Genomic DNA, 10,453 nt, shown 5'->3' with positions numbered 1-10,453 from the left:
CACTTGATCCCCGGCTGGACAAATCCCGTCTCCCCCCAGCCATCAATCTCACTCAGACAACCAATCGACAGCCCTGCGTAACCTACTCCTAGAATTTGACCTGTACGACACCTGGAGAACAACTTACCCAACAGGCCGAGAATATACCTTCCACTCCCAAGTCCACAACACCTACTCCAGAATCGATTATAACCTCTGTGACAAATGGTCCCTTCAACACTCCGCTGGAGTCGATATCCATGGAGTCGATATCCTCCATGGAACTTCCTCCCTTCGAAAATCCCTCCCAGACCATGGCGTTTGTTCCCTCACCTCCTAACAGACCCCTTAGCCAAAGACACCATCTTAAAAACAATGGAAGCATACATGTCTAACAATCAGACATTGGACACCTCGGTGATTAACCACTGGTGCGCTTTCAAGGCGGTTACCAGAGGGGCAGCCATACAGGCTGGCGCCACTTTGAAGCGTAGGGCCATCGCAACCCAAAAAGCCTTGGAGTCCAAACTAGTCGATCTTGAGGATAGGAATAAGAAGTCTCCCTCTAACTCCCTAAAGACAGAGTTGGCTTCAGTGCGAAGCCAACTCCAGAAACTGCTCCTTGCTCGCACCCAATCAGCTCTAAATAGGATGAGACATAACTTCTACCTTTCTAGTAACAGATCAGGCAGAATGTTAGCCCGAAAATTACATGCCCAACATGCCAGAAATAGAATCAAATACATTACTTCCCCTAACAAAGAGAAAATTTACAATCCTAAAGATATCGCAAACCAGTTTGCTGACTATTATTCCAAGTTATACAACCTCTCCCTAGACCCCTCCACTCTGCAGCCCACCAATGCCACCATTCGTGATTTCCTAGACAATTTACATTTCCCATCTCTCTCCCAAGAACAACTAGACTCCCTAAACGCTCCATGGTCACGGTCGGAAATCCAGTCGGCCATCAAGTCACTCCCCCGCAATAAGGCTCCTGGGCCCGACGGGTTCATCACAGACTTTTACATATCTTTTAGTGACCTGCTGTCCCCCTACCTAACGGACTTATTCAACGAACTCTCTTCTGCGGGACATGCCCCCCCCCCAGAATTACTAGAGGCCCGAATAGTGACCATCCTGAAACCAGGCAAGAACCCTGCCTTGTGCCAAAACTACCACCCGATAGCCTTATTGAACAGTGATATCAAAATCTTCGCCAAATTAATGGCATCCCGAATCAATCATTTCCTGCCCTTGTTGGTGCACCCGGACCAGACGGGGTTCGTCCCTGGGCGACAGGCCCCAGACAATACCAGAAGAGTATTAAACTTAATTGACTCATTATCTACAGAGCAGGAACTCCTTCTCCTCTCACTCGATGCCAAAAAGGCATTTGACCGACTTAACTGGCAATATATGCAAGAAGTTTTATCGCGTTTTGGTTTCAGGGACCGGATTCTGTCGTTGATTATGTCACTATATAGCTCCCCATCGGCCCGGGTGTTCAGTAACGGCTTCCTTTCCTCCACATTCAAAATCTCCAATGGCACAAGGCAGAGTTGCCCTCTTTCGCCCCTAATATTTGTCCTTTCCATTGAACCATTAGCTATGTCTATCCGCAATAACCCCAACATACCAGGTCTCCGGGTAGGCCCCACTAACCATAAATTGAGCCTCTTTGCGGACGACGTGCTACTCTTGGTGACAGACCCTTCCAGTACGCTCCCACATATTCACACGACACTAGCCTCATACAGCGCTGCCTCTTATTATAAGCTCAACACATCCAAGACCGATGCCCTACCGATTAACCTCACAGACTCCCTTCCCTCACTGAAATCCACATATAACTACAATTGGCAGGCTAACTCTATAAAATACCTGGGTATCCACATCCCCCCAAACATGGCATCCGTATTTGAGGTCAACCTGTCCCCCCTCCTTACCTCCCTTACGTCCAGGGACGTGCGGTTAGGTAAATAGTGAAGGAGTTTCTGACCATTACCAGAGCCAGATTTGCACACAATATATGAGCCATGGGGTACATCGCGGCATTATATACATGTGCAGCAGTATACACTGCTGGAGATTCGATGAGTTTTGATAAGATATGCACAGAAAAGGTGGCCAGTTGAGGCACTGCCTCACCTGCCATAGACTTTTTACTCCAGAGTTTTGACTATAAAAATGATTAGAACAATAACAATAAGAATTTTTAAATATATTTTTTGTATTTTTAACATACTTTATGAAAACTCCAGCATATACGTTAGCATGACAGGAAAGGCTGTGCCTCACCTGCCTCACCCCACCGCACGCCACTGCTTATGTCCCTCTCCAGGTCATGGCTAGCATTTGAAATTTCATGGATGGGACGGATGGCAGCATTTAAGATGTCGCTCCTACCCAAGCTAATGTATTTGTTCCGCACTATCCCCTATATCTTCCCCAAAAAGTCTCTACAAATGGCCACTTCTATCTTGACGAAGTATGTCTGGTCAACAAAACCCCCAGCTATGGCCCGCTCCAAAATATCAATTCCAAGGGCATTTGGAGGACTCGACCTGCCCGACCTATCTCAATATCAAGTAGCTTGCCTCCATGACCCGTCTAAGCACTACTTCGAAAGTCCTACGCCCAGGGCCTGGGTGGGCATTGAACAATTCCACTGCCCACATATCCCGCTTCCTGACCTACTTAAGATTCCAAAACACATCAGACCCCCCCTACCAGACCTCCTCCCAGCGACTGTTGCCACTCTACATGTGTGGGATCATTTACTTACCACTCTCCGTGCCCCTTCAGCCCTTATCACTACTCTCCCCGTCACTACAGTGGCAAAACTAATACCCAATCTTAATCTGAACCTCTGGAAAAACAGCGGGATCACATCCCTAGGGGATGTGGTGGACGCCAACACAATCCTCCCCTTTGCCTCCCTACAAGAAACATATTCCCTTCCCTCCCATGAGTACCACCACTACCTACAGCTGGCCCATTGGTGGAATACCCACTTCTCCAAACGCCCCCCCCCCCCCAGACGCACGCCACCAGACAGTCCTTTCCTGACCCTCCCTGACGCTCTCCACGGGTGACATCTCCTTCTGGTATAGTACCCTGATAACACCCTCTGAGTTTACTAAGACATCTGCCCATAGGAAATGGGAGGTTGATCTGGGCATCAACACCTTCTGGCCAACATGCTCCAATATGTGCTGGCGACAGTGCGGGAATGTGGGCAATATATATCACATTTTCTGGTCCTGTCCCAAACTCAGGAAGTACTGGGGAGAGGTCTTTAATCTAATTTCCACAGTGCTCCAGATAACCCTTCCCCCTGACCCACTCCTTGCCTTACTCCATGTATATCCCCAGGAACTCCCGGCAGGGAAAACATATGTTCTCGGACACATCCTCATCGCGGCACGAGCAAACCTAGCCCAACAATGGAAACAACCCTCCCCCTCCCTTCCTTCAGGTTATTCTAAAAACGAACCACCATTACCTTATGGAGACCAGCTTCCACCCCCACTCGACCAAACCCTCCTCACCCGACTCCAGATGGGTTCCTTGGTGCACCTACACAACGAAAGGGGCAGGGACCAAGTTCTTCTCCTCCGAGCCTCCTAGGCAGACACCTTTGTTCAGCCTGAATGAACTCCCAGATCCAGACTCACCCCCACCCCAGGTACACGATTAGTGCTTATCCCCCCGCCCCCCGAGGTGTTAGCCAGATTTAGGCATGATGCCAACAAAAAATGTATTTTTATGCCACAGAGCTACTGTTATTAAAGGTTGTTTACACAGTAATACCCCAATGCTCTATTTTGTATTGTGCTTCATTTGCCTTTTGTACAGTTCGCTCTGCGTAGCGACGTGTTCTTGCTTTGATACACCTGTTATATTCACTGTATTGTTCCCAATCCCAAATGTAGTCCCCCCCCCCAAGTACCCCTTTTTTTTCTTCTGTACCCCTTATAAAACTTTGTGTTAATAAAAATCTATTGATGGAAAAAAAAAGAGACCCTGTAATTAAATATCTAAAGTTAGAGAAACACCTCAAGGGTTGTCCTGTCTCTGCTGGAGACACTGTCCGGAATGTTTGTCTGCTAACCTCTTTCCTCTCCCTTGGATGCCCAGGAGGTAGGGTGGTGACTTGGTCCTGCTGCCGTTTGTTTCTGTCTTGGCACAGTACGATGTATGCGGACCTCTGGCTTGATACTGCTCACGGGTGGCTGTATTGCCTCATCCTGGGTAACAATTGGGTAGGTACCTCTGACTAGAACATGCAAGATACCTCTGTCTAGGTGTGCTCCACAGGGAGCTTCATCAAAGACTCTTTGATAAAGCTCCCTGTGGAGCGAAACTAGCCAGAGGTACCTTGCATGTTTGCTGTTCCCACTGAGACCCACTGAATACTACCTGGAAATGTTGACAAGTCAAAATATTGACAACTTTACTTTTTTTTTTTAGGCAATTGAACCTGGGTTATGCCATTTTGAAGGCATCCATTGGTATGCTTAAGCTAACCGACAGGATATATGCAGGTGGCTATTCCAGACAATGGGCCAAATGTAATAGGGTGTGGCAATCAGAAAGTGAGAGATTTGGGAGTTTTCCTTAAAGCGGCAATCATGTACATTGGAAAACCAGGTTGTTTTTGTCATGTAATTGATTGCCGCTTTAAAAAAAAAAAAAGGGAAAACTCTCCCAAAATCTCTCACTTTCTGATTCTCACACCCTATTACATTTGGACCTGTGTGTTTTCTTTTACTTTTTCCTTGTTATTTGCATACTTAAATTTCCAGTCAATTCAAAGGAATTTATACAGCTCTACAGTAACTATATTGAAATAGGCCACTAACCTTCTTCCCTTGCCCGTAATTCCATATTTGAAACTTGGTGTTAGTCATCCTAGTAAATATAGTTTGGAATTAGGTGTGGTGCTGACTTGGTTCTGGGAGTTGGAGATATGACTTTGTAATTTTACTTCTACATAATTGGTAACTGGTTCTACAGCTTCTGTAAGTGAATAATATACTGTACAATGTATCCTGTATACTGATGCCACAGACGCCCTGTTATTCTAAGCTAACTCAGGGGTAGATTTATTATCAAGTCCCTAACTTTCATTATCAATCTAGTTTCGCTTCACCATTTTTCGTGCTGAAGCTGTTCTCCCGAATGTATTAATGCCGAAGTCTTCGTTATGGGAGTGCGTTATCCCCACCCGACGGGGATACGTATGCTCCCATAATGTGTGCGCACTCCTCCCCGTCTGTGTGTTCTGTGCATGTGCCGGTTTCCCTGACACACGATGTGTCAAAGGCGCATGCGCAGTTTTCCATGTTCAACACTGGTTTCTGGTCTCTGGCGTCTTGAAATAAAAACTGTGCATGCGCCGGGTAATGTTCGCCTGGGATGATGTATACCCGGCGCATGCGCTGTTTTCATTTCAAGACCAGGAAGCAGGAGGACCAGGAATCAGGAGAAGCAATAGAATGCGCCAGAAATGTATGGCGAAAAGACAAGGAGTGCGTGCCCACAAACCAGCTTAATAAATAAGGTAGGAGGCAGACTCCTACTATTAAATAACATCCCTGCGATATGCCGCCAGCCCCGCACCACCGCACCTTAAACACCCGCATTGCGGGTGTCATAGATCAGGGGAAGTGCTGTCCCCTGCAATAACACACGGGGATAGCGCATATTCCCCTGATCGAGTTTTAATAAATCTACCCCATAGAAATTTAAAGTGAAAACAGATTGAGAGATGAATATATTTGCAATGCTACATATCAGAGGTGTATCGGGGGGCTATTGGTGCAGTGAACTATTGAAAACTCCTCCCTCCCATCCACAAAGACACAGAGGAAATAAAAACAGTTTATTCCTAGCGTGGCTGTCCAGGGAGGTGGCTTGGTTTCACGCTCCCTCCATCATCATTCTCCCGCCTTCCGACCACCGCTTACCAATAGCTATCACTCTGTCTTCCCTGGCAAGCGCCCCTGTGCTCTGGCTCTCAGCCCAGGGCACACGTCCTGCTCGAGCCACCCTTGTTACACCACTGCTAAGTATATAGTGTGCCAAAATAGAGTATTCAGGACATGCCTAGAACTCTTTATGCATCAACCTACTTTATTTATATAGAATGTAATAGCAAGAACATTATGCTGCCAACATTCCGAATGCTGACAGAATATACCTGATCTGAATATTGTGATATAACAATAAACCAATTATAAAGGTGCATTCACAAAACTTTAATACATTTTTAATGGTATCCAAAAACCAGTTATTACTTATTGACAGGGTTTATCCAATTAGCCTCATAAAGCCGGTACTCAACAATTTAGCTGGGAGTTTGTTTCGACTGCCTCCAGCAGGCAAAGCAGTTTCCCCAAAAGTAGTAAAAATGAGTCTTATTAATCTCTTTAGTGATCCCGAATAGCAATGTTATACAGTATGTGACACAGAAATCACCATGAAACATATGTAGTTGTGTATTACAGAATATATTTGTATTGCAGAGTTCCTTTTGCAGTAAACAATGACTGATTACAGATTGTGGGCACATGACACTGTCACTCTTCATTCTGGTCAAAGTTTTTGTATTTTCTTTTGAAGAAACCACACTGTAACAAAGAAGAAATTATTTACTTATCACATTAGTGACACAGTGGTTTATCATGTAATGCGATCATTTCAAAATAACAATGGGTAGTGGAATAAAAGCACATTTAATCCTCTCAATGAATTATGTGTCTTCAAAGGGAATTTATCATCAAATCAGGCAATTTTTGGATTCCATATACATCAAATCATGTGTATTATTGCACATAATTGATACGGGTCACGGTCAAGACTCTGGACTCTGTGCTGCCCTCCCAATTGGCTGTTCATTTTCTGTTGAGATGGGTTACACATGGTTGTAGACAGACTGGTAAAGCTAGGGTGTGGCCTAATCATGGATTTGACCAATCCCTCCTTTAAAAAAAAAAACTCTCCCAAAAAAGTAAGCCCTCAAATTCAGGTGGGGGAGCATGATTAGCGATATCTCTGAGCCAACTGCAGGCAGAGTATACTGCTGCACCCAGTGACAACAGCCTCCCTGCACCCACAACAGCCCAGGACACAGCATGGTGTGAGGCTAGACAAAAGTCTAGCGGAGGAGGATGAGAGAGGATTAAGGACCCAGACCCCTGCAGGGCCCCTCCAACAAGCCCGGGTAATTAGTACACGCCCCCCTCTCTCTGCGCCACTGCGAGCACATTCTGAGCTATATATTAGACACATCAGCGAAGGTATCCAGATGGCTGACAGACAATGGGGGAAATGTGTATTCTACTTCACATGTGATGTTGCTATGGGTAACCAATCAGAATCTTCTTCTTATATATTTAGCACCCTCTAGAAGGTAGTAGACAGGATCCGATTGGTTGCCCATAGCAACATCACACGTGAAGTGGAATACACATCTTAGTAAATTTCCCCCAATGTCTAGGTTGGCAGCCAGCAGGTCAATCGGAGGAAGCAATCCCAGCAGTTTCCTTTTCACTTCCTTGTTTTTTGCAGGTAGAATTACAAAGGTGTCTTTCAAACCGGCTCATCAATGACGGTTTTAAAATGGAAAAATAAATAAAATGATAAACCAGGTTTATTAAGCATTTATTGATATTGCTGCATTAAAACTATAATTCAAATACTGATGACCAGTAGCTTTGATATACGCCTTTGTAAATGTACCCATTTGGTGATACACAGAATATTCCACCAAACCAACACACAGTAGCCTTTATCTAGTTTTAATGTTCCAAGAACTAGCATAACAAGTGTGTAATGAGTTTAATCATTAAGTTTGAGTAACTTACCTTAATAAGAATGACAACAATTATTAGGAGAAGTAAAATTCCCCCGATAGAACTACCAATGATGACAGGCATAATATTGATCTCTTTCTTTTCAAGAACCATAATAGATAACTAAAATGAATAGAAAACGGAAAGACAAATTACGATTGAGTGCACATGCGCACTAAACAATTTATAATGGGCCTAATCCACCGATGTTTGTAAACTCTATATTGACCTACAGTACATATCTGATGTTTTCATGTGTGCACGTGCACAGAAACCTCACAGTACAAGTGCAATGGTGCTCACAACTGGGGCAGATGTATTAAGCCTGGTGAAGTGATAAAGTGGAGATAAAGTGGAAGGAGATAACACACCAGCCAATCAACTCCCAACTGTCATATTTCTAACACAGCTGATTGGCTGCTGCGTTATCTCCTTCCACTTTAACTCCACTTTATCTCCAGTTTATCTCTTCACCAGGGCATTTGGGGGTAATGATGGGGCTGAGACAAACAGCGGTGCATGAAACATGGGCGTGTCAGCACTATTTTCAGTGCTTGATGTAGACACTAGCTTCAGCGGCTTGAATTTCTGGTCATGCTGAGTAACCTGGGAATTACTTTGATGACTGATGTTTAAGCGGATGAAGTGTTTAGGACACAGCAGTGGATTACAAATGCTGGTAAGAGGCAGATGTCTACATCAGATTCCTCCAGCTGCTTATATTCATACAAAGATGCAGCGGTGGCAGCGAAGGTGTCCATTTCTGAATCAGGTCTACTATTAGACTACTATTACAGTATGAAAAGTGGCACTGCTGGGGCTTCTAGTTCTATATATATACATACACATCAATGAAGTACTTGTTAATATCAAAGGTTTTACTTGAAACAGACAATAATACATAAATAATTTGTGTTGGTTAATACAAAGGTACAGCCATACTACAATGATGCCACTTCGTTCAAGTTATTACAATTACCCAGTAATAGAAAAGGCTCTCAATGGATTTATTGGAAGACAATGGTTAGGAATAGTCTGAGAAATGTTGTGTTCCACCACAATCTTGTTTCTGTTCCCACCATTTCATAATGTTATAAATTTAAAAGTCTTTCCAAACCCATTGGCATCTCTACCTGTATCCACCAATTTGTAGTCCAATGCTGGATACACAGTATAAAGGCCCCCATACACTATGCGATTTTGGCCCGATTTCATCCGATTTCGGCACTTTGTGCCGATAATCGGGTGAAATCGGCCAAAAATCGCAGGTGTGTGATATCTGATCCGATCCGATGCGCGGTCCCGTGCGCATCGGACCGGATCAGGGAGGTCGGACGGTCAGTACATACGATCACGTCCGACCTCCCTGTATGCATATGCCTGCCCAACTGACAGGCATATGCATGCAGACACCGGGGGAGCAGTGGGGCGGGCAGCGGGTCCCTGTGTGCTAAGCTGGCGGCGACAGGGAGTGCTGACCTGGCCGGGCGGTGATGATCATAGATATCAGCAGCGCTGCGGGAGTCGGGGCGGGACGCGCAGTGGCGGGTATTAGATTTTAAAATTCCTGTGAAATGACTAGCCGTTCTCTGATTGGCTGAGCTCTCAGCCAGCCAATCAGAGAACGGACAGTCATTTGGCAGGTATTTTAAAATCTAATACCCGCCACTGCGCGTCCCGTCCCGCAGCGCTGCTGATATCTATGATCATCACCGCCCGGCCAGGTCAGCACTCCCCAGCGCCGCCAGCTTAGCACTCAGGGACCCGCTGCCCGCCCCACTGCTCCCCCTGATGAGCACCACCACACACTGACCCTCACCGCCCGCCCCCTGCGCCCCGACATGTGATAAATCGCAAGCGATTTATCACATGTCAAATTTGGCTCATCAAGTGCCAAATTGTGTGTGAGCCTCCCGGGGAGCTCCCGGGCGGCTCACAGGAGAATTGGGTCCGACTTGTCCTAAGGACAAGTCGGCCTAATGTATGGGGGCCTTAAGATTATCTGTCCAATCCTTCTTGTTGAAGGGACAATCTGGTAATGTATGGGAACAAATGTGAATCAGCCATTTGAGTCGAAAACTCAGAAAACGGTCAAAATTGGTACTTCCGATTAATCGGTTATATCAAATGAATTTAACCAATTTGTCTGAATGTCAATTTTGTCTGTTTTCGAGTGCTTGGGAGCAAATTGTCTATTGTCATTTGCTCCCATACAGCACATTACCAAATTTTTGTTCCAACCAGAAAGATTGGACAGATATTCTTATAGCTTGTATGCAGTTCACCATTTTCAGTCAGTTATATAATTTGTATTTCAGGTTTGCAAGAAAATGTGTGAGCTGGAATTTTGTCTTTAAACAGAAATTAATATTTTAAATTTAAAAGTATTATAATAAACAAATATATATAAATATAATTTTATTTTTAAGTAAAAGTACTGTAAGTGTTCACAATTCCCTATTTAAGGTTTGCAGTTTGTGTTCAAGATTTATCATTTGCAAGAGAAAAATATCACAGCTACAATTTGTGCGGCCTGCATCACACATGTACAAAGAAGTACAACTAGAAAATTGTTGTCTATAAATTGTGAAGTAAATTGAATGTATTGTTAT

The 10,453-nt window shown here is 44.7% G+C and overlaps 1 protein-coding gene across 1 annotated transcript in view; it reads right to left on the bottom strand.

The window, feature by feature from the left end:
- Positions 1–6,244: 6,244 nt before the first annotated feature.
- The window catches only part of ITGAE (integrin subunit alpha E), a 129,351-nt gene continuing 125,142 nt past the window's right edge, over positions 6,245–10,453 (bottom strand). The window contains exons 31-32 of the mRNA XM_083170689.1: positions 7,854–7,964; positions 6,245–6,617 (exon numbers count right to left, since the gene is read on the bottom strand). Of these exons, the coding sequence (XP_083026815.1) occupies positions 6,567–6,617; positions 7,854–7,964 (162 nt within the window). The 3' untranslated portion in view covers positions 6,245–6,566. The remainder of the gene's footprint in view (positions 6,618–7,853; positions 7,965–10,453) is intronic.

Source organism: Crinia signifera, chromosome 2 (genome assembly GCF_055691185.1).
Source record: "Crinia signifera chromosome 2, ASM5569118v1, whole genome shotgun sequence".
In the NCBI taxonomy this organism is placed as follows: domain Eukaryota; kingdom Metazoa; phylum Chordata; class Amphibia; order Anura; family Myobatrachidae; genus Crinia; species Crinia signifera.
Note: the sequence above shows the minus strand (reverse complement) of the source record. Positions and strands in the feature narration are given on the sequence as shown.